Raw genomic sequence first — 25,604 nt, 5'->3', positions numbered from 1 at the left:
TATGAAATATGAAATCCACCAAATTTGGAACTGGAACAGAAGACAGCACTTCTGAAAAAGTGCTTTCTTTAGTAATTTGAATTAATTGATTAATGGTTAAGTGGCAAGAGCTACCTACAGAAATTCCAGGACTGTCAGCTGTCCTCTCAGGCTGGCACATACTGGTAGTCCTTGGCGTACGACTATAATTGAGTCCAAAATTTCTGTTGCTAAGTGAGACAATTATGTGAGTTTTGCTGCATTTAACAACCTTTCTTGCCACAGTTGTTAAGTGAATCATTGCAGTTGTTAATCACTATTGTTGTAACACTGTTGTTAAGTGAATATAGCTTCCCCATTGACTTTGCTTGTCAGAAGGTCGCAAAAGGTGATCACACGATCCCTACAACTGTCGTAAATATGAGTCAGTTGTCAAATGTCTGAATGTTGATCATGTGACCATGGGGATGCAATAACAGTCATAAGTGTAAAAAACAGTCATAAGTGACTTTTTTCAGTGCTGTTGTAACTTCGAACAATCACTAAATGAACCATTGTTAAGTCGGGGACTGCTTATAACCTCCAAGTTGCCAGTTCATGCTCTTCTTTGAGTGGCTCTAAGTACAGCAACTTCCTTTTCTTTAGCATTGCGATGGGGAAAGCTATTCCTGGTCCCATTTTTAATATTAAACTTAATTTTAAGATTCTGACTCTAATGGATTTTACAGTGGTGTTTTATATCCTTTAAAACTTTGTCGTATGTTTTATACTTTGGTTTATTGTTGTAATTTCCTTTGCATCCTCAGATAAGCTAAAAGGTAAGGTTTATTTTTATTGTTTCCATTCCTTTGCTTTTATTTGTTTACATTTTTTTACTATTTTGTTCTCCCTTTTACTACTGTAAGCTGCCCAGAGTAATTCCATGGTGAGATAGGCAGTAAATAACTTTAACAAACAAGTAGCAAACGTATTTAATAATCAGTAAACATAATTGCCTGTGGTTATTTATTTATTTGGAAAGTTTATATTGCTACCTACTTGCTCATGGTGATTCAAGGTGGCTTACAGGAAATATTACAGGTTACATTTCTTCTGGACAGTAATGTGAGCACAAAAGAAACATGTGAAAAAGGGAATGTCCTCCAATACATCAGGAAGGAAGTTATTACCAAAGAGGGTGAGTTATTATTCAAAGTATTTCTGTATTAGTGCTTCCCATTACAAATTATCCTGAATCTTAGCAAGGAGGCCAGCTCATCTTACTGAAGTTTCAAGGTTAGAGATTGGGACTTTTCACATTGTAGGGAAAGCACTGACTTTGAGCCAGATCAGACATAAATAATGGAAATGCTAATTCAATTTATATCCCTCTTTTTTTTCAAACTGGGTGGGGAAAAAATCTACAAAAAACAGATTTTCTATGCCTACAATCTTTTTTCATGATCAACCTGGATAGAATTAAATGTAATATGAGTCTAATCTGTGACTGATTTTTAATACAGTTTGTGAGCAATGATTGATTTCCAGTCTTATTCCAAAACATGTCCATTACAAAATCCATATACCTCCATACATCTACTGATTTGCATAGAAAGGTAGGATATAAACATAAATGTTCTTTCTACTTGCATCTGCCCTCAGGATGTAACTTTCTAACCCATCTCTGCCACCCAAAGTTAGACCTACAGAAAAAAAAGTCTTTACAAATTTAGAATTCTTGCAATACTTGGCCTCCCACCCTCTCCCTTGGTTTTTGCCAGATCACCACCAGAGCCTGTTATCTTGTGTTAATAATTCAGTCAGTTACCATGGAAATCCCAGGCTGTCACAACTTCAGCATTGTGATGCCTTTGCAAGATCTAGGAGTAGGAAGCATACATGCTTATTACAAATTGAAACTCAGTCAAAATGCTACTTTCTTAGTTTAGCAATGTGAGAGGGGAACTGCACTATCTGAAGCCAAGGCCTTCTTCTGAATGCCTGTGAAGACAACAAGTTTAAATGCAAATGACCAGAGGAAGGATAGATGCAATACAGGTAATCCTTAACTTATGATTGTTCATTGCGATGGCACTGAACAAAGAAATTTACAACCCCCGCCCAAAGTTACAGCTGCTGTTGCACCCCTGCAGTAATGTGAACAAAATTTGGGTGCTTGGCAATCTGCATGTCCTAATGACCAACCACAGGGATGCTGAAGTGCCCCCCTCTAACATCCCCCCATCCAAATGCATAGGTAAAAACCAGATACAGTATAGGTGTCACCTTGCTCAATAGTAGCAACTATGAAAGGGATCTCGGTGTCCTAGTGGGCAATCAAATATGAGCCAGCAGTGTGCTGCAGCTGCCAAAAAAGCCAACACAGTGCTAGGTTTCATTAATAGAGGGATAGAATCAAGATCACATGAAGTGTTAATATCATTTTATAATGCCTTGGTAAGGCCACACTTGGAATACTGCATCCAGTTTTGGTCACCACAATGTAAATAAGATTTTGAGACTCTAGAAAGAATACAGAGAAGAGCCACAAAGATGATTAGAGGCTAAAACATACAAAGAACATTTGCTGGAATTGGGTACAGGATGTCTAGTTTAATGAAGGGAAGGACTAGGGGTGACATGATAGCAGTGTTCCAATATCTCAGGGGTTGCCACAAAGAAGAGGGAGTCAAGCTATTTTTCAAAGCACCTGAAGACAAGACAAGAAGCAATGGATGGAAACTAATAAAAGAGAGAAGCAACCTAGAACTAAGGAGAAATTTCCTGACAGTTAGAACAATTAATCAATGGAACAACCTGCCTCCAGAAGTTGTGACTACTCCAACACTGGAAGTTTTTAAGAAGAGACTGGACACCCATTTGTCTGAAATGGTATAGGGTTTCCTGCCTGAGCAGGGGGTGGAACTAGAAGACGTCCAAGGTCCCTTCCAACTCTATTATTATTGTTATTGTAAAACTTTTATTCATAAAACATGAAACTCAGTCAACTGAACACTCAAATTGACTGGCACTAATGGTTGACATGGGCTGCTGCCAGCATCCTAGGTGTCAACCAGGTATCTCCTTAAAATGTAAGATGTTCCGAGTAGCACAATTTTTTGTAGCTTTGCTGGAGTTATTGCAGGAAGCTGCAATTTCTTGATGTGTTTTGTAAAGTTTTTGGACATAGTTCCCAGTGCCCCGATGACAATGGGTATCACTGTTACATGTTTCATCCATAATCGCGCAGTTTCAATGGCCAGGTTGCGGTATTTCGTAATTTTTTCCAGTTCTTTTTCTTCTACTCTGGCATCTCCTGGTACAGCGATATCAATCAGCTGTAAGCTTCGGTTCTCTGCAACTGTGATATCTGGCGTGTTGTATTCCAAATGGCAATCTGTCTGTATTTGGAAGACCCACAAGATCTTCACCCTCTCATTCTCGACAACTTTTTCCACCCTATGTTCCCACGATGTTTCGGACACAGGCAAGCCGTATTTTTTACACAATGCCCAGTGGATTAGTTTAGCAACTTGGTCATGTCTAGCTTTGTAATCAGTTTGTGCGATTTTGCTGCACTCACATATTAAATGTGAAAGAGTTTCAACTTTGTTGTTGCAAAGTCAGCAATTTGGATTGTCGGTAGATTTTTGTATCTTCGCTTTCATGGCATTAGTTTGTTATTGTTATAACAATTAGTTATTGTTATTGTTGATGTTGTTGTTGTTATTATTATTATTATCAACAATAATAATTGGGTTCCCTACCATCTTCCCCAATACCCTCATTATGGCTCAGTCACTTACCTTTTCCATAGATCTCCTTTGGGAAGCAGCCAATTCGCCATGTGGTCTCCCTACATTGAGACTATGTGGCACTGTCCCAGAAGTGGAACCATTTTGGGACTGGCTGCAATGAATTCTGGCTGCTCTGAAATGACACCTGCTTCTGGAACAGTGCTATGTTGCCTTTGTACTATATAATCAATCTGGAATTCACAAACTCCCTAAACAAGAGCTGGGGTTATTAGATGAGGCAATCACATGGGTGCCTTGCTTGACTGTCACAATTTACATGCTCCATTACAGTTGTGAGTTGAGGACTACCTGCATAACAAGGACTTTCAGGTTTACAACAAGCTGCTTTATGCCTAGTCATTCCTTTACTTTGCCTACATTAGAGTTGTCTACAGCAGCCTCTTCCATCCAGCATTCTTCAGAAGCACTGGGAACACCGACTCTCAGAATATTCAGCCGCCATCTTCTGGCTATTCCAGCTCTGTATTCTAAAAATCACAGATTCAATACTTCCAGAGGAAAATGACTGGGGAAGACTGGTTTTCATTAACCTTCCTTAATTCTTGTCTCTAGATACATCACAACACAATTCTTGTGATTAAAGAACATCTTTCAAAACTGGCATGAAACTCACTGAAATGCCAAGAAAAGGAGCTTTTCAGTTAATTGCTCTCAGAGGGTTACTAAGTATGCAGTGAGATTTAATACAACAAGACATACTGTATAACAAAGTGGTATAATAGCTACATATGCTAACTGATTCCCCTACAAAATTAATACAGTCCCTTAGGTAGCAAAAAATGCTAATGCTACAGTTGTGGTTCTACAGGTACCCTGTGCTACCTTCTGTTGCTTTTGCTAAACTACAGTTCCTGCAATCCCAGCCAATGTGGCCAATGATACAAGGTGCAGAGAAATTTATTCAGACATATTTGAGGGATCCCAGATTTCTCATCATTGCTGAATTTCTTATTTGCAAGAAGAGAAAAAAAAACCCTGCAGCTAAGTGACAAAGTCTCTGTTTTGAATGCAGCAGGTTCTAGGAATTGTTCTCAATGTATGACAATGTCTACTATATTTCTTGCCATTCTGCATATAACTCCTACGTTTTTTAAAATGGACACCTGAACTCAATGCCTGTTGGATAAAAAGGGCTGTGCTAATATTACTCTTGGACAGCTGGACTAATTTCAGTAATAACACAGCATCTAAATAAGATTAAATTGCATATCCTTCCTTTCAATTTACACTGTGAGATGACATCCTGTAGCATCTCAAAGAAAGCCAGTTAGGCAATGTGAATTAAAAAGATCTTAATTATTTGTATAGCAAAAAACTTTAGTAAGATTGTGCACTGTACATAGAAAAGCAAATCAAAATTTCTGAACCCCAATAAACCCCAATCTTTTATTAATGCTAAGTACATTTTGGCAATATTTTCCACAACAGGGAAGTAAACATTTATCTTCATTATTTTTATATTTGTTTTTACAATGCTCTGAAGAATGCAAGGAGCCAGTGAACTACTGCTCTTTGTCAAATTATGGAAAAGCCACAGGATCCAGGATCTTCAATTTATCATTTTAATCTTTTAAACTTTTGTTTATGACAAAATTACATTAGTGTATATTCTTAATCTGAACCAGGTATCCTGATTCGGATTGCTGTATTGTCACAACCCACTGATTTACAAACTACCCAACTGCATTTTACATGGGTGTATTGTACAAACCTCTCTTAGGATTTCAGTCTATGCACACAACTTTGCTCAGTAGAAATTATTTCTAACTAAACATGCACAGGACTACATTGCATATGGCCATCTCTATTTTTAAGAAAATCTTGGTTATTATAGGCAGATGCAACTATTGCTTCTCAGTCAGAACCACACATCCAAATAAAATTCATATTTCCTCCAACCAATAATGAAAAATTGCCTTGATATGTTCCTTGAATTTTTGATACATTTTTCGTAAAAACATTTCTCTCAATATCTGGCAATATTTCCAACCAGGATAAAATAAAGCAAGCTTTTATCCACCCTAGGAATGTAAGTCCTGACATTACCTATGGCTTGTTTAAAATGTTGAAATAAATAACTCCCTCTTGAGTCCTTGTAGGTTGATTAAGAATGAAATCTGATGCCTCTTTACCTAGGAATAAGCCCTGCAGAATTCTAGGACTCACTTCTAAAAATAACCAATAATATACACAAACCTGCAGGTTTTGCAACTCATGTTCTCCATTTTTCAGATTTCATATAACTTTTGGGTCACTTTCAATCTCAGGAAGATCCCTTACCCCCAGACAAATGAACAAAGTAACAGAAATATTAGGATTAGATATTTCATCTTAATATGAGTAAAGTTAGACTATATATATTTCCTGGTTCCTTTGTGATATAGTACACAGAGGTTTTGCAGCAGATACTTAATGATTTCTCAGTAGATGGCAAGTTAATTTGTAAAAGGTTATTTGAAGGGCAAAGCATCTAAGGCCCCTTGGCTTATATGTATCCGTTTTATGATTCTAGACACAAATGTGAAAGAAATCATCCTTGAATGGGAATGTTGCCAGCAATCCTGCAAAAACAATGAATTCTGGGAATGTATACTCTTTAATCCTTTTATATCTTACTATATTTATTGCATTTCTTTCTTGTATTTTTTTCCACAACACTTAAAGATTCATATTCCACACATGGATTTGCTTCCTTGTATTTTCCCTGCATCAAACAACCCTTTGGGTAGTTGGACTCAGAGGGAATCCAAATTCACCTTGTAGACTTCTATGGCTGAATTAGAATCTTGGGCTCTCTAAACCACCCTCATAATTATCTTGCCTTGGTTGCTCCCAGAAATTATCTGAAGCTAAGAAGAAGTTTTAAAAAGGCTTTGAAATTTTATCATCTAGAGTTATTTCACGAATTGCCTCCCCCCCCCGCCCCAATATCAAAAGCAAGTAGGGGAATAGAGAGAAAAAAACCAACCTTGGATTTCAAGGGAGCTACTCCATATGAATAGTTGTATAAATTTAAAGGTAAATAAGCAATGTGGTAAAAGGAAGAGGAAAAGTTCCACATGGATATTTTGCAATGCTTAACGATGTAGATTTAGATGACCTGAAGCTACTTGATTTTGCCATATGGAAAATTTGTTATGTAATGCATATAATTGGATACTGAGATATTTGACCAGAGCTTATGACTGGATAATTAAGATCAATGTTGCTGTTCCTATGTGTAAAGTAAAAAGTATGAAAGCATGATACACTGTGTGAAAGTAAAGACAGGAACCTCTCTCTGTCTGAATCAACACAGATAGGCAGTCTAGTGAAAAAGGGCACCAATGTGCCCTTGGATATCTTACATCAGCATTGTTAACTATTCACATCCACTTTAGCAATATTTCAGACAACATTTCCCGTGTAATAGCTAACTTGTAAGAGACCCAGAATATGCTTTCAAATATGCATACCAGCCCCAAATTTGACTGCCTCTGGCTTAACTAATCAGAGATTGCAGCATTGAGAAATAATTTTCTCAATGTGAAGTCTTCCAGATCTCTTCAATTTTACAACTACAGCACCATCTTGGGAATGCCTAGTCCACAAGGTCCCATGGGCCGACTATCCCATCAGTCAATTCCCTACTTAACCCCTGACAGTTAGCAAACTCTTCAAATGATTAGGTACTATTAAATAACATGATTTGCCACAAAGCTGGTTACACATGGTCACAAAAGTACAGAGGATGAAGCAGGACATAAAGTTATTAAGATAATGAATCCAAGCCAAGATGGAGATTATGAAGGTTAAAGTATTAGAATTACATGGCTGGTCTACTGAGAACTAGTAGTTATTGACTGCTTATCTGGAAATTCTTCAGACAAGCTGCCTGTTGAAGTCTAATTTAGTTCCTCTTTTATCCACAGCATAAACTTTTGGGAACAAAGAGATAAAGGCCTATTGTCTAAGAAAAGCCAAACTTGCACTACAGTTTATATGTACTTAAACACCAAAGGAAACATCTTCCATAGCTCTATACAAATTATTATTCTGTCTTTATCAAGAACATCTCTCTATTTCGACTTTGGAAACATTGATCAAGAAATATTTGTATTACCTGTAATTACCTAAACCAAACTGGCCATCTAACTGATGGTTTTGAAGAAATAATTCAACAATTATATTCTCCATAACAAGATAATTTTACTTCAAGAATTTCTAAAGGATATGTATATGTATGTATGTATATACACATACACATCCCTCCTACTTTTTTCTTGTGGACAAAAACAGCCTTACCTTTCTGAAGAGGTTTGGTTCTTTGAAATAGCTTGTCATCTGTTTAAAAAGATACAATTTTAAAGCATTAATCAAGAATGTTCCTATTTAAAGTACATCACAGCGTGGATACTGTTTGAAAAACTGTCTTTATTCGGACAACTTAGAAGTGCAGGCAATTTCTGTCTAATGAGTTTTATAGTACATACCATTTAAATACTAAATGGTTTCATTGCTTAACAATTTAGATATCAGCTTAAGGCAGAAATGACTTAGCTATTACTGACCCCTACTGATATGATGTTACTTTGCAGGAGGGTAGATGGATAAAAAATATAGACCCGTAAAAACATTAAACACATTAACTTTTCTTGGTATTATCTTATTAGGCACATTTTTTTCCATTTTTAAAATAATTCAAACATGTGGGTATTGAGAAGAACAAAATACTCTGCACCTAATAAAATAAGTTCTGCTTTCTAAATATCAGAAAGCAAAGATTAGAACCAGACCAGCCAAAGGCAAAACTGGCCAAGAAATCCAAGTTTAGAATTCCAAAAAGCTGAATGGTGCTGAGAACACTAAATAAAAGTCCCATAGAATATATACTCGGCATCTCTTTTTCCTCTCTTTCCGAATGACATGTATAAAATAACAAGACATAGTAACATGCCAGAATTTCTCTAGTTTTACAAGGAAAAGCCAATGAAATAAATTTAGTATACTAATGTAGAAATGTTACACAAATCATATTCAATCATAGAAAGAAGGCTGTGTCCCTCCAGGTTTTGCAAATTAATATCTTTCACAGCTGCCCATGCTGGCTGGGACCACTGAGTGCTATAGTATTAACAACTCCTGGAGGGACGTGTATTTTCCACCCTTCCACTGGAAAGTATAGATACTACAGTCTTTAATGGCAGCTATCTAATGTGTATTCATCACATTAAACAATCAAAATAAGAGTAAATTTTGGGGGGGAAGAAACATATTAGATTTATTTTTCATAAAGAAGCTATTTGCTGTTTCACTATTTTAAAGCTGCTAAGGATTTTCCATAACCACTATGAGATAAACTGCTTTGTATTTTCTGTAATATTTGGTCCTAGACAATTTTTGGCTGGACTGACCAGATTTATATTAAACATAGTAGTTTTGTTGGGCAGGAGGCAGGGTATAGAATAATTTTAAAATAAAGTTTAAGAATGGACAGAATAATCTGAAGAAATTCATAATCACACTACTTCTAACTGTCCCCAGATAATGTTGTTGTTGTTGTTGTTGTTGTTAGTTGCGAAGTCATGTCCGACCCATCGCGACCCTATGGACAATGTTCCTCCAGGCCTTCCTGTCCTCTACCATCTTCTGGAGTCCATCTAGGCTCACGCCTACTGCTTCAGTGACTCCATCCAGGCACCTCATTCTCTGTCGTTCCCTTCTTCTCTTGCCCTCAACCTTTCCCAGCATTAGGCTCTTCTCCAGTGAATCCTTCCTTCTCATTCCCTAACCTTCCCTAACCCCAGATAATAAGACCTACCAATGTGTTATTGGAGTCCTTCAGTTTGGACTTGTAGAGCATCCAGTGGTAACGCAACTCCTCTAGTTCATCCCAGTTCCGGCCAGCTGGTTGAAGATGAAGAAGTTCTTCAAAATGATACTGACCTTCAGGGACTCTAAGCTGAAGCTCCTGGAGGCAAAAGAAGTATCAACTTGAAAAGCTGAATAGAGCTCTGCCAACTTTGAAAATGATATATGTACTTATGGATAGTATCAAACCTGCCACAAACTTAAACCTCTAATTAGAAAATAACCCTTGGCTCTATTTGTGAGCAAGGTATATTTTAATTAGACATCAAGTTTATTGCAGTAATGCATAGCCAAGAACTGAGATTTGTGTGTCAAAATAGCTATGTTATACTTCTTAACTTTCATTTCCTACACCAATGATACCAATTAAACTCTTGCAAGCTGTTTTCACAATAGTTCAGTTGTGCTCTGGTATGCCACTCCCTCCTTCTTGCAGCTGGGTGACCTTGAAGCAGCTTTTCAAGATGGTACAGCGCCTACTTTCAATTTTCCAAGCATGCCCCCTTTGTCCCCCTTCTCCATAGTTCATGGCAGACCCTCACTGCATATCAGTGAAGTGTAAGCAAGCATAAAGTGGCAGCTGAAGATAGCTTCCAGTAGCAGCACATATTGGAGGAATTTCAGAAGTATTTTCAAGCAGAAAAATTTGTAATAGGATTATCAATTTCACAAATATGTTAAAGCATAAACATATAATAGTGTCATTCCCTGGCTTGGTACTTCATGTTTAGTATTTATCAGACTTTCAATTACCTTAAAATATAGACCTTGAGGTACTCTTGGATCTATATTGATCAGGGCATGAGATCTATGAATGAGTCATGTCCACTTTGTTATTCACAAGCTACACCATTTTGAGGAAGCAAAATTCGGATCACAGATTCATTGGTCTATTTGGATCATAATTATGTCCTTGCCTATAGACACAATTTATTTTTCTCCCCAACAATGCATTTTATTGCCATCAATTCACCCATCAATAGATACATATAAACAAAATTTACAACTATTCAAAGGATCCAATAAAAATCTAAGAATGAAAAAAAAAGACCAGAACACATTATCACTAGCAGCCAACACCCAGATAAACAAGGATTAATCCCAGACAATCAAGCAGAAAATAATTCTAATCAAGCCACTACCAAGGAGAAAATCACACTTCCACTAACGCAAGCAGAACAAGGGGATATAAACAGAGAGCAAACCCAACACTCACTCACACTGATGATGATAACCAGTTGATAATGAAGCATCTGCAAGCAAACAGCCAAGCTCAGACACAACAAAGACTCCAACAAATAGACCATTTCACACAATTCTTGGAATCACCCTATTGGCCTCCAATTTGTTTCTAGGAAATTTGAACATATTGTTTTGATCTTGTCTTAAATCAGAGATGGGGAACTTGTGTTTCTGATTGTCACTAAATTGTACTACAGCAACTCTACTTGTATGACTGGAAGTTAAAGCTCAGGAGAAATTGGCTTCAAGATCTCTCCCCCCCCAACCCACATTGAGGTTTGGAAGTTTCACTAATCAGAGTTTCTAAGGAGGTTACTGAAATTTGCTTGCAGAAGAGCCTAAGTTCAGTTTTGGCATCTTTAAGGAGAGATAGAAAAAACTCCTGTACAGAACTCTGAAAATATACTTCTAACTAGTCCAGTAGTCAAAACTGAATTCATAAACACATTTAACAACATGGTACCAAAATGCAAGGTTAATCTGGAATGCTGGAGTTGAACAAACCTGTAGCTTGCTATATCTTGCCTTGACCTCTTCACTGTTCAATGGATTCAAGGCAAGAATTTTGGAAAGCTTGTTGTTTTCTCTTTGCAACCATTGTTCAAAGTTCTTAATAAGTTGGAGTTCATTGGTATCTTCCCCCTTAGCCATTTTCCTCTGAATTATAGAAAACAAAGAAAAAGACATAATGTAAATGCAAACAAGAAAATAAAACATCTCTTTCATATATACATAGTTTCTGAAAGTAAATTGTTTTGTTAGAGTGCACAAGAGAAAGGAATTATTTCACACTGATGGTTAGATTAAATTAGGGGAGAAATGACAACATTTTTCTGAAAGATTTAAAGTACCATCCTAGGATATATACAAACTTGTATTGCTAAATAAGTCTTATTAAATAATTTGCTATAGTTACTTTTGAGACTGCAAAATTTAAACCAGGGGTAAGGAACCTGTGGCATGAAAGATGTAATAATAATAGTGAGGCACTACTGTGAAGAGGTTGTGGGGCTACTTAGATTTGGTTGTGGGACTTTTGTGCTCTGAGGAAGATGAGAGTTATGTCAGAGGTTCAACTTATATTGGACAGGTAAAGACTGTCTCTCCCATAAACAATCTGGTGAGATGTAATTTACAGAAGCCCATACTGGATAGCTTGTCACCTGGGTCAACAAGGACCATGCTAGCTGTTAGAGTTCCTGCATGTCTGATGACGAATGGGTTAGAGGACTCAGGATTGTTGACTGAGCAACCAGGACCAGCAGCTGCAGAACTACTGGAAGAAAAGCTGTTTATCCATTGCAAATATACAAAGATTGAAAACAAAGAACTAACAATGTGTTATTACAAATCAAGTCCAATGAGAAGAGGCTATCTGAAAAAAAACTACCAGTTTTGTAATGATAAGACAGATTATACTTTGATAAATAAATCCCAAAGTATCGCCTTCTCAGGATATATTGACAAAGAACTCATCCACTCCTGTTTCTATTCAGGAAGTTGGCAAAATGTATTTCATGTGACCTTTGGAAATACTACCAAGCAGAACTGGTAGCTAATTTTTTGTTGCCCAGGCCCAGAATAGACTTCCAGAAGTGGCATCCACACAGAGAACCGGTTGTTCACATATTTGAATCCCACCACTGCTACCAGTTTTGTAGTTTTTCTGTGATGGTTAGAAATAATTATGTTAGTAGTACAAAATATTTATTTTTTAGGCCATGTGCTTTTATTACTGAATGTGTGGTAGAAATGTGGATAAAGGAAAGAAATTGTTCTATTCAAACAAGACATTAACCAGTTCAACTAGGATACACTAACACCGTAAATAGCTCTCATTAGCAATATAGGAAGGTCATTCCAATTAAAGCTTTATATAATAAAAATGCAGGTAGTCCTCCACTTAGATCACAATTGAGCCCAAAATTTCTGTTGCTAAGCGAGACATTTGTCAAGTGAATTTTGCCCCATTTTAAAACCTTTCTTGCTGCAGTTGTTACGTGAATTATTGCAGTTGTTAAGTTAGTAGAATGGTTGATAAGTGAATCTGGTTTCCCCATTGACTTTGCTTGTCAGAAGGTCACAATAGGGGATCACATGACCCCGGGACATTGCAACCGTCATAAATATGAACCAGTTGCCAAGCATCCTCCAGGTGACCATGGTGAAGCTGCAATGGTGTTGAAAACAGGCATAAATCACTTTTTCCAGCGCCATTGTAACTTTGAACGGTCATTAAATGAACTTTTGTAAGTAAAGGACCACCTGTATTCCATTAATTAGCTTATCTGGTTTTCTCACCTGTAAGTGCTCAGAAACAGCCACCTTTTCCATTCGCCTGTTGTCTATACAAGTTATCTTCTTACTCACATCAACTGCTGTCCTATTTGGAATGAAAGAGACTAAAATTAGCAACCAAAAAGGGGAGGATTCCTAATGTAATATGGACAACATTTGTAAATATACTGACTCTGTGCTTTGCTTCACATATATCACTAAGCCAGGTTTCTTAACTATGGTTTAGTGAACAATTCAGGGTGGTCTCACAAAACAGTAAGCTATAAAGGGAGAGATCATTTAAGACATGGCTATCCAACCTTTTGACTTGCCTGGGCCACACTGAATGAAGAGGAATTGTCTTGTGCCACATATAAAATATATAATTTAGTTCATGGATTTAAAATAAGAAACTTCCTTTATTTTTAATATTTTTTTATATCTTATGGGGCCGCATTACAAGTTGTCTAGGAACACTTGTGGCCCACGGACTGTGGGCTGGACACACCTGATTTAGGCTAAGTGAAAAAAGAAACAAACCATTAACAAAAGATTATGATCAGATTGTATTTTAACAACATGAGAACACAAATCAAAAGATTTCACAACTTAAGTGTGTAGTATAATATGCTTATATGTATCTGCCTTTCAGATAAGTCACTCATGCCCTGATCAGCTCATGGTCTGATTACTACAGTACATTCCACACAGGATTGCCCTCAAAGATCACCTGAAGTTTCAACTGATCCAGAAAGCAGCAACATAGGCAATGATGGACATGCTTTGGTAGGTTCATGTAGCACTGTGCTCTGTGAGTTGCATTATTTCTGGCTTACTTGAAGATATTGGTTATTACTTAAGCCAAGGCACAGAATGGAGATAATCATGCTAAGAGATGAGCCCTACTGGGATCTGAATGCATGTGCTTTGAGCCTGTCAAATATTTCTGCAGCTTTCAGTACCATCAATTATGGTATCTTTCTGGAGCATCTTCAAGGGTTGGGGACTGGGAACACTTTTTTTACAGTGATTCTGGGTGGCTGTTCCCTTGTGGGGAGCCACAGGGATTGGTCCTCTCCTTGCTATTGTTCAGTATCCACAAGAAATCACTGGGTCAGGTTATCTACCCGTTCAAGTGATGACATTCATCTCTACCCAGTCTGTACTGTCCTGTGGACTGGAGGTTCTGAAGTTCTGGATGGGACAGAACAAGCTTAAACTGAATCCTAGCAAGACAGAGTTTGTTCATCAGGATGCTAGGATGGCTCCAGTGGTGACTCTTGATGGGAAAGTACTAATTCTGAAGGAGCAGGCCCATGACTTGGGCAACCTTCTCAGTAACATTAGATCAGCAGTGGATGCTTTCTTTAGCTTCATCTGGTACAGTATGCTGGTTGTGACCATACCAAGTATGAGAAAATCTGGCTGCAGTGACTCCTATCCTCATCCCCAGTTAAGACTATTGCAATAGCTCTATATACCATTATTTAGTTACCATTTGGAAGTTTCAGTTAATCACAATTGCAATGGCCTGGGCATTATCTGATATTCATTGGGCAAAGCATATTATACTCATGGTATGGGCCTGCACTAACTCCCTATAGATGTCCAGGTGCAATTTAATATACCGGTGTTCTAATTTATAAAGTTGTTTATGGCTTGGAACCAAGTTATTTTCAGGATGGCATTACCCACTAAAACTGGCCTAACGTATTGGTTCTTACTGGGAAAAGCAACTGATGATGCCCCATGTTGGGAGGTGTGGGGGAATGAGCTACAAAGGAGCTGCCATTTGGTAGCAATACCAGCGCTCTGGAATGGGCTCCCTCAGCATATTAGATTAGCCCTGACCTTAGCTGCCTTCCCTAAGCAGTTGAAAACAAAGCTCTTTGGAGAATATTTGGGGCTTGATCCTCTTCATTTCTACTGGTTTGGGTGTTTTGAACTTTTTGATTTTTGTTTGATGTGTTTTCTGTTCCTGGATTTTAGTAATTCTGATATTTTAATGTTTGTACTCTTAACACTGCTCAAGAGTCTAGTCTAGTGGGAGTGCAGCAGGATAGAAATCTAATAAATAAATAATAAATAACCTTCTTAACTGTAGCCTGTATTTAGTACAGCCACAATCTGGAAAACAGATGCACATACCTTTTAAATATTAAACAAGAAGAAAATGACATTATAGTCATTGCTATTCTTGATGGATATCCCCCATCCCCCTACTTTTGGTTTTTTTTCTTTTCCCCAGCCAGCTACATTTCAGCATAAAAAAGCCTTGAAACAAAAGTGCAAAAACCTTTTACCGTGACATTAGGTTTTCAAGAAACTTGAATGAGTCCTTCAACTTCTTTACTTCAGCCTGGATAGTCACAGCTCCCTCTGGAGAAGTGTCTTTCATAACCAAATGTCCATGGGCTTCAATGAGATGTAACTGGATCTCTCTACCTGGAAACTCAGTTTGCAATCTCTAAAAGGCACAAGATACAAACACATCAATGTACTGATGGAAGAGAATATTTGCAGTTCACGATTGAACTGAGCTTGGTGGCTTTCAAATGCAGGTATTTCTTTACCAAACTACAGTAAGTAACGATCAGTTCACTGATGATGTTACTTAGCTTGATAATGATACATCTGCAAGAAAACCACCAAGCTCAGAGAGCACCATGAAATCCATATCAGTACACATGATACATGAAAATAAATGCTTAAGATCATTATTATATTTGCATATTTAGCTCTGAGTCAGTTTAAATTTTGTTAACATTTATGGCGTTTTTCATTAATATAAATGAAAGACAAAGTGCATATTTGGAGTAGGATCTTTTGTCATTTATTATGAAAAGTTGTCAAATATTATTAATGGAATCTTATGTATCGATGACATTATTATAAATGAATACCTAAAATCTCTAAGAACAGCAGAAGTACTCTTCTTAATCAGACCAAGGTCTCCTTTAAAGTAGCAATGGAGAACGAACAACTTTAAGTCCACAAGTGGTTTTTGGCCTAAGTTCCAAAAATCTTGGAAGTATCACTTCATGCTTCTAATAAGAGTAATCTGTTTGTACCTTGGCAGCCTGCTAGAATATACAATTTTGACAGATCATCATATCCTTCATAGATAAATTGTTTTAACATTTTGTTTCCCTTGGTGATATCAGATGTGCTGTCAGAAGTCAACCAGCAGGAAATGAAAGGTAAAAAGGTAAAGGTAAAGGTTCCCCCGCACATGCATGCTAGTTGTTTCCAACTCTAGGGGCTGGTGCTCATTTCCATTTCAAAGCCGAAGAGCCAGCGCTTGTCCGAGGACGTCTCCGTGGTCATGTGGCCGGCATGACTCGACACCAAAGGCGCACGGAACGCTCTTACCTTCCCACTGTAGTGGTCCCTATTTTTCTACTTGCATTTTTACGTGCTTTCGAACTGCTAGGTTGGCAGAAGCTGGGACAAGTAACAGGCGCTCACTCTGTTACGCGGCACTCGGGATTCGACCCGCCAAACTGCCGACCTTCTGATCGACAGGCTCAGCATCCTAACCCACTGAGCCACCACGTCCCTTCAAGAAGTCAACCAGCAGGAAATGAAAGGTAGTGTACTTCAAACAATATGGCTTCTTAGCAATGATATTCAGAAGTGTATTGTCTCTAAATGTGGAGATTCCATTTTTATACTGTTGTGTGAACTACATATCATTTCAAGTTCCATAATACAGACACATATAAATTTCTCTTGTTTTTAGTGTTCATATGGCCTTTAAAAACAGTGCAGTTCAAAATAAATAGTACTTCCTAAAAATAATACATGGCACCTTGCAAATATTTTGCTGATTCCTAAACTGTAGGTTAAATGTAAACCTCAGTTGAATCCTCATTTTTCTATCCATTGGAAAGATAACCTTGCAAGAGAAGAAAGGTTCTTTACCTCCAAGTCCAAAATTGCATTGTGAGTTGTAGCATCACAGTAATATTCCACTTTCTGTTTGGTCACGGTAAGCCACTGTTGGAATTCTGATAATTTGTCATTAAAAGCCCAGTGTTTCTGAATATGTTTCTTATTTTGTGCAATCATGATCTGCAAAGAACCACAGGAAGACCCGTCATCATTTATAAGGGAACTCATTGGATTTCTTTCCTTGGATCAAAAAATTATGTAGAAACTTTTCTTGCACTTTCCAAAATACACCTTAAGTGTCCCTAAAATAAACATACCAAGATGAAGACAGGATCTTACCAGTGGCTTACAGCATCTTCCAGAATCATTCAGCCAGAGTTGGGTTGATATTAATGAGGACTGGGTTTTTTTAATCATCTCAACAACTCTAGAGGATGCTATAAGTCAGGGGTGTCAAAATCGCAACGTCGTGTGACATGTTGTGATGTAATTTCCCCCCCCCCATTGCTGGCAATGGGGTGGGCACGATTTCGGCATGACGCATCTGGCCCATGATGCAGTTTGACATCCCTGCTATAAGTTATCAAAAGAAAAATACAAGTAGTCCTTGTTTACTCATCACTCATTCAGTGATTGTTCAACGTTGTGATGGCACTGAAGAAAAAGACTTGTAGTATGTTTGGTGGCTGAAGCTGTGGCCATTGCAGCATCTCTGTCATGTGATTATTATTTTGGGCACTTGGCAATCAGGGTGCATTTACAATGGTGACAGGGCCCAGGGTCACGTGGTTATTATTTCTTACCATCACAGCTAGCTTCTGATCAGCAGTGTTAATGAGGAAGCCAGCTGGAAGGTGCAAGTTGTGGTCATGTGACATCACATTTAACAACTGTGGGTAATTTGCTAATGATCACAGCTGGAACTACTGTCATATGTCAAACACTAATATGCAATTTTTCACTTTACCAACCACAGCTTTTAGCAAGAGTGCTAGTTCCATTTGAGGGCAGTAAGTGAGGGCAATCTCTAATTGAAGGCTGTAGCGTTTCCTTAGGAGCAAATTCTATTGAACCTAATACAACTTCCACCAAAGTAGGCATGCATGAAACCATACTGCACATTTTATGATTTCCAGATTCATACTCTATCTTCATTTTATAAATTGTTTTCTTATTAAGAAAAATAATTTCTCAACAATAAAAAACCCTGAAGTAGTTTGTTAAAGTGAATGACTATTTAACATAATTTTACCTTCACTAGCAAAAACATCTAGAGTTGCAGATCTGAATATGGCCACATAGTGGTGCTCCACAAATAAAAATGCCTTATGCTTCCCTTTCTAATGAAGTACTATGTAGCCAATGAAATACTGTACTTCTAATAATATCATTATTTATTTTTATTGTCTTTCTACATTCATTGTTTTAATTACTCAGAACCAAATAACTCCAGTTGTCATTCTTAGCTTTACACTTTTAACAAAAGGCAACTTGCCTTGGTAAAAGCAGCCTAATTTACTCATCATTTGAAACTCTTAGATCACATAGCAACAGCTTCCATCACTTAATAACTTCCTGGAAATGGACTGATGTTGATAAAATTACATACTCCAAGCATTGCTCTATCATTCAACAGAGCAATCATTTCACATAGCAAATATTACATGTAATAAACATAAATGTACAGCATGGGCTCCTATTTCTTCCCAATATTGCATTGTTCCCTTCTGAATTATAATGGAAAAATGCCAATACAAGATGCATCATTAGTATTATTAATCCAGCTGCCCAGATTCACTATATTGTATGATGGGTGGTATACATTTTAATACAATAAATAAATAAATAAAACAAAACAAAGCAAAGCAAAGCAAATCAATATTATTTCTCCCATTATTTACACCAACAATCTGCTCTCTTGGATAAAGGGGTCCTGGGCATGGCCCCATGATTCATCTCTATTTGGAACATATCTGGAAAATCACTAAAAGAAGACCTAGAGGCAACATCTCCATAAAGGTAACATCTCCAAGATGATTGGTGGAAAGGCAAGGGCCTGTAGAGATGGACCATTTTACTTACTTGTGTTTACCAAAGAACAGAACTGTTATTATTATCATGAATTTTGGGATGTTACCCCACATTTTCTTCTGCTTGTTTGGAATCCCAAGAGGAGTAGAAACCCTGTCATAAGGGTCCATTATGAACCATAAGAAAAGATGCAGGTTGTATGGGCTGATGAACATATTTTTCTGGATGGCTCTCATCTAAGAAGCATGAGAAGTACTTGCTGCACCAGTGCAACAACTGCTGCATTGGATGGGAAGCGAAACATCTTCAAGGAAAAACAAAGAAAGTCCAGTTGCCTTTTGAAAAAGCACCTTTGAGACAACCATGACTTGGATGACTGAGAATGAGACACGCACCAGGGCAAAATCATGCAGTTTAAGAAAAAAATTAGGAAAAAACTCCTCCAAGTTAACTTCAGTTCCTGGTGGCTTCTTGGACCCATTTGTGTCGTCATCTTAGCAACAGTAAGTGATTTGTCACTGTCTTCCTTGGTATCTCTGGGGTTCCCTTAATGTCTCCCATTTAAGTACCAACAAGGCCTGACTCTGCTTAGCTTCTAAGCCCAGAAAAGATTACTGTAGCTGAGTGCTGCCATCTTTTGAGACTCCTTCACCAAAATGAGTTACCTCCAGTGATCTCTTAAGTATTTGATAGTCAGAAGAACACTGTTTTATTTTATGCATCTGTGCTGGGTCTGACTGAACAAGTTTCTCTATTTCTTCCATTTGGACTGCACATTCATCCAGCTGTCCTTGGATGCTCTGTAGAAGAAAATTACATTTTGAATAAGTTGCCATGCAGGATGCTGTTCAAGGAATCATTGCATACTTGAAAACATCTTAAAAGAACACACTGTTTGAAAATGCACATTGTTGTATCTCAAAGGGATAGAGTCAGCAGGATAATCTACAAGTAAAAGTTAGTTCTAATCCTGCTAATTATATTTTTAACTGGAGCTGCAGAAAAATGAATCGTCTACCACCTAACAATCAAAGCATATACTCTGAAACATAAACCACTCCAAAAAATTTCCAATGGGGAGAGGTTATATCTTAATTATGTCATGCTCTTCCTACATTGGTTTGTGTATTTTCTGCTTGTTTGGTTTGGTTTAACACACTTATTTTAAGATGCCACATCTTATAGGGTCTTGGTTCTTCACCTGTCAAGATAGGATCAGAAACATGAACTGTAATGTCCAGATAGATGGCAACACAGGTGAGAACTAGCAAATGAAACTTATTTTGGAAGAAATGTTTATTCCTTTAATGTACGTCTTACTTCTTCATCACACCTTTGCCAATTACACTGTTCCCCTTTTCTTTAAGCTTCATAACAAACTGCTAAGTTTGTAAGCCGCCCTGAGTCTTCGGAGAAGGGCGGGATATAAATGGAATTAAAATAAAATAAATAAATAAATAAATAACCTTATGAGATAGATTAAGCAGAATAGCTGATTGTTTCAAGAACATCCAAGTAAGCTTTGTCACTGGAAATTTAGGGATGTACCTCTATTTAGTTCCAAAATGGCAAAAGTGCTGCAGCAGAGGAATGGACATGCTTCCAGTCGATGCCTCCTTATAGGAACCACACTTCTTTCTGCCTCACACTGTAGCCCAGGGGTGTTAAACTGCTGGCCTGTGGGCTGGACGTGTCATGCGGAAGCTGCACCCACCCCATTGCCGGCAATGGCAAAACAGTCCCGATATGTTGCGCGACATCACGTGACTTCACGAGCTTGACATGTCTGCTGTAGCCATTCAGTTTCAAGAATTTAGTATGTGTTCTTGAAACTGAATGGCTGCCATGTGAGCCAGAAAGGAGGTCTTCCTGCTTTAAGTCTATACTCCAAAAATGATAGCTTGGTGGCTTTTGTTTGTGTGACATGCATCACATCCATAGCTGGCTGTGCCTGTTGATTACACATTTTGGAAAGGTATTCTTTTGGATGGTTTTTGATGCCACTTACCTCTAGCCTTTGCAACCGAGCTTCTTTACCCACAAGATCTGGCAGCAGTTCTTTTTCTGCATTTAGCTTCACTCTGAGAGCAGATAACTGTGTTTGCAGAAGCTTGAAGGATGCATCAAAGTCTTTATGCTGTGATACCAAAGCCTAGCCAGAGAGAAAAAGTTGACTTCATGCCAGTCCTGAGAGCATGAATGCTTTCTGCCAACTCACAACACAGACCTGTGAGTACATCAGAATTAAAATAACAATCTGTCTGAAGTAAAAACTGAATGGTGTATTAATCATTGTAGTTGATGATGTATTAATCACTGCACTATTAAATCACAATTATTCTTCTTACCAGCTGACTTTTTAGAAGAAACTTACCTGTAACCTGCTTTTCCTCTGGAGTAGCCCTTTGTGCAGGTTTTCTAATTCCTTTGTAGCATCACCAACCTCCTCCAAGAGTAACTTTGCTCTCTCCTCTTTGAATATATTACCCAGGAAATCATTTTTCATCTGGACTTTCAGGAGTTGTTCCTTAAGATGGGAGCTTTCAACCAGAAATAGCTACAAAGGAGAATATTTGATTGTTATGCATTTTTGTCAATCATTTTTATTTTCCTACTCTTTATTTTATTTATTCTAATAAATTTATTTATTCTAATACTCAGAAATACTATTAGTTTTATCAGCATGTAATTTATAACAACATATAAATGTAGCAGCATAATATATCTTTAGCTACAAATATCAGAATAGCACATCAAAGGTATTCCCTGCAACACTAGATGCAAACTGAAAGTTGGACTATGAATAAGCAGGTCAGAAAGAGCATTGATGCTTTTGAACATTGCTATGGAAAATACTATGGACATCCAAGGAAACAAGTAAATGAATAACTGGGTCAACCTAGAATTCTCACTTGAACACAAATGACCAGACTCATTATTCCCCTTTGAACGTATTAATGAAAAGACTATTTTTATGGAGAAGGTTCTCTGGAGAAGACTCTCATGCTGGCAACGTGGAAGGAAGATATGTTACATCTTTTACACTGTCAGTTACAATGACAGAGGGTGTCCCATTTGAAGATCTGGAGAAGACATTAAGAACAGATCATAGTGGAAAAAATCTATTTAGAAAGTTGTACCTATATTAACCACATTGATTTAGAGACAATGAATGAGACAAGTTTATAACAGATTGGAAGTTGTTTGTGGACTTTCTGAATGTAAAGTACAATAAGAGATGGTTAACAAAGAGATTTGAAGACTACCGGTACTTTTGCTTTTAAGGGTTACCTATTCACTTTCTCATTTAACTGAATAGATGGTGGGTCGACTTGATTGATGGACAACAGACTTCCACATTGGTGACATGTTTTTATGTAACATAGTATTTTTAGTAAGAAACTATTGACGGGGAAATAATTGTAGACCTGTTATGCAAGGGGTGAGGGAAATGTATCAGATATTTAAGATACATGTTTCAGCCTTCAATCAGGGTGGACATTTTATGTTGATTATTAATATTAATGGTATATTTGTGAGTTGTTCTACCCTCATTTTTATTATTGATCTTTGGTTGTTTTACATATAGTTGACATCTTTTTCTTTTTATTCTGTATTTTAAATTTGGAGATGAATAAGCAGAAAAATAAAGTCTATGGGGTCTGTAAGAGCTGGCACCAATCTAATGGCAATCAATCTCAACATAAAATTAAAGAAATATATGGGCATATAAAACTGCACTAAACTACACAGATGGCATTGGGGAGAATTCCTAAAGCTCATGTAAAATGGGAAAAGGGGAAGATCAGTGGATTTAACTGGAGAGAGCATTTTACAACAATAAGGTAAAGGTAAAGTTTCCCCCGCACATACGTGCTAGTCGTTTCCGACTCTAGGGGCCGGTGCTCATCTCCGTTTCAAAGCCGAAGAGCCAGCGCTTGTCCGAGGACATCTCCGTGGTCATGTGGCAGGCATGACTAGCACGGAACGCTGTTACCTTCCCACCGCAGTGGTCCCTATTTTCCTACTTGCATTTTTACGTGCTTTCGAACTGCTAGGTGGGCAGAAGCTGGGACGAGTAACAGGCGCTCACTCTGCTACGCGGCACTCGGGATTTGATCCACCAAACTGCTGACCTTCTGATCGACAAGCTCAGTGTCCTAACCCACTGAGCCACCGCGTCCCTTTTTTTTACAACTATAGTTCTTCTATTAAAAAAGCCTCGTCTTTTTTCAGATGAACCAGACAACAGAGCCTTGGCCTCAGAATTCAGAGCTTTATATGTGAGCAAGTAATATTTCAGAGAATGGTCTTAGCTATGTAAGGCTTCAAATAATCTCCTACAACTGTTTCCCAACCACATTCTAAGGAAATCCTGGTTTCCTGGTGAGCTCGTGAGGCTCTGCAGAGTTCCAGGATGTTCCAGGACACTGACATTTCAACCTAGGGAGAAATAAAAAAGAAAATCCAAAGTGGGCAGGAGGACAAAGTAGAGAAATTGGCTTGCACCAACTGTTAATAGGTGAGAGTTAACTTTTTAGGCATTTAGCAGTAAAGGGGGATTTAGGGATTTAGGGTGAATGCATGTTGAACCTTTTCCACTATGCACTATTCTAATATGTTTGGATCCAGGCTAGAGATATTTTTGAAGCTTTCCAACATACCATCATTCAATCTCTAGTGAGATTAATAAATAAATTGTGTGTAACAGAGACAAAGTATACTAATAGGGGTTGTTTTGATTTCCAGGATCTTACATTAACTTTTTCTTCAGCTGTTTATTCCAAAGTACAATGCTGAATTGTTAAACTTGTTGAAGATTATTATGGTGAAGATTAAATTAGCCTGGTATTCAAATATTTACTGATATTTACTTACTGATCATTATTTGACCAGGATGAGGAAAGATGATGCATATGAATATTCACAATTCACAAGTTCTCCTGACATTGTGATGGTTGCTGTATAGGCTGAAAATGTTCCCCATAGTGATGCAGAATAGTCTGAAATTCTTACAAGATTTACTGTGTTGTTTTATGTATTGGTCTCTGAACATATTCATTTTAAAATTCCAAATGTTATAAAGTCATCACCTCAATCTGACGCAGGAATGCATCTGTCAATGAAGGATCAGAAACATGGGCTGTGGTGTCCAGGAGTCGCTGAGCTGATGGTTTCCACAGCTGAAACTCCCTCAGGGGGTTTTGGAAGCATTGCCTCAACTCTGTTTCAATCTCTGTGCTCAATTTAAACATTTTCCCCTTCAGACTGCAAAAATAAATTAACAAAATTATGAAGTATTATTATGAATTATGAAGAAGGATTAATTTCTTTCTTTGCAGAAGGGAGAAGTGAATTCCAAGTTGGACTGAAAGGGATGAAAAGGCTGCCCATGTAAACTGTTGTCTTAACACAAAGCAGCTCTGTTTCTGCTTCCTATATTCTCCTGGCTTCTTCTTTCCACAGCTGCCTTTGCCAATCAGATAATCCACAAAACCACTTTTGGATGCCCAGATGCATTTTCTTTGCACCTGCTGCAGGGAATTACAAGAAGCTAGTTCTGCAGCTTGGATTCCCCAACAGCCTCTTAAGGATCAGTTTTAAGATCCACATGGCCAACATCTATTACAGGCCTAGAGCAGAAAGACAACAGAGGCAATAAAGAGAAAAAACAACAACCCAAAAGAGGGTTTTTCCTTTAATAATGAAGGTCATAGTGCTTTTGGTGATATTTATTCTTGTGACTTTGTATCTTAATTATAGAGATGGCCTAAAGTATTTATAATTCAAGACATACGCCACTGAAATCTAGCTTTAAACTAAACCATATAATAATATAAAGATTGTCTAATTTGTTTACAAATAACAATTAACAAGAAATATGCACGCTAAGTATCAAGGGAGTCCAATTTAGTAGTATTCTCCATTCTGGGATCCCCTAGTTAGCTAGCCTGGTACAGTAAATCATCCTGTCTGCATTTGAACTAACTTTTCTAGTGGACTATTGAAATAGATTGAACCATACACTCACCAATGGGGTGGGTTTGCACAATAATGCATATGATCAAGGTTAAAGCTTAGCAGCTGGAGCAAGTGCACTCACAAGGTTAAGTGTGTTTATCATAGAATACCCCCTTTCTATATATTGTTTGCATGTACAAAATATTGGACTTAAAATATGAGGTTGGGATGATAGATCTTTTTATTTCCCCATTCTACTCTTAAAAAGGGGCAGCCATGAAGCTAAAAGTTCACTCTGATTTGTCAGAGTCAACAGGTGTGTTTTTTTTTACTTTTCCTCCTGCTAATTTTAGTACTAAAAACTGTCAAAATGCTCTCTTTAGAATGAACTAGTCATACCTGAACCTGTGTGGTGCAGAATACTTAGAAAATGTAGTTATGCAAACAGTTAAATTCTGAAAAGCATAGTTTTGGCTACTGTTTAAAAAATTCTTTAGTGATTTTGATTTAAGAAGTTATTTACAGTTTGCCTCTGAGCGTATCTGGTAACAGTATTTTTGTGTGAACTCTGAC

At 37.6% G+C, this 25,604-nt stretch overlaps 1 protein-coding gene across 2 annotated transcripts in view; it reads right to left on the bottom strand.

The window, feature by feature from the left end:
- The window catches only part of SYNE3 (spectrin repeat containing nuclear envelope family member 3), a 104,237-nt gene that overhangs the window by 32,002 nt on the left and 46,631 nt on the right, over nucleotides 1-25,604 (bottom strand). For both annotated transcript variants that reach the window (XM_081329122.1, XM_081329123.1), the window contains exons 8-17: nucleotides 24,164-24,338; nucleotides 21,445-21,627; nucleotides 21,079-21,222; nucleotides 19,736-19,870; nucleotides 17,070-17,219; nucleotides 15,449-15,612; nucleotides 13,170-13,251; nucleotides 11,373-11,525; nucleotides 9,577-9,726; nucleotides 8,061-8,099 (exon numbers count right to left, since the gene is read on the bottom strand). In XM_081329122.1, the coding sequence (XP_081185248.1) occupies nucleotides 8,061-8,099; nucleotides 9,577-9,726; nucleotides 11,373-11,525; nucleotides 13,170-13,251; nucleotides 15,449-15,612; nucleotides 17,070-17,219; nucleotides 19,736-19,870; nucleotides 21,079-21,222; nucleotides 21,445-21,627; nucleotides 24,164-24,338 (1,375 nt within the window). The remainder of the gene's footprint in view (nucleotides 1-8,060; nucleotides 8,100-9,576; nucleotides 9,727-11,372; nucleotides 11,526-13,169; nucleotides 13,252-15,448; nucleotides 15,613-17,069; nucleotides 17,220-19,735; nucleotides 19,871-21,078; nucleotides 21,223-21,444; nucleotides 21,628-24,163; nucleotides 24,339-25,604) is intronic.

This window comes from Vipera berus, assembly GCF_964194415.1.
Source record: "Vipera berus genome assembly, chromosome: 1".
NCBI lineage: Eukaryota > Metazoa > Chordata > Lepidosauria > Squamata > Viperidae > Vipera > Vipera berus.
Note: the sequence above shows the minus strand (reverse complement) of the source record. Positions and strands in the feature narration are given on the sequence as shown.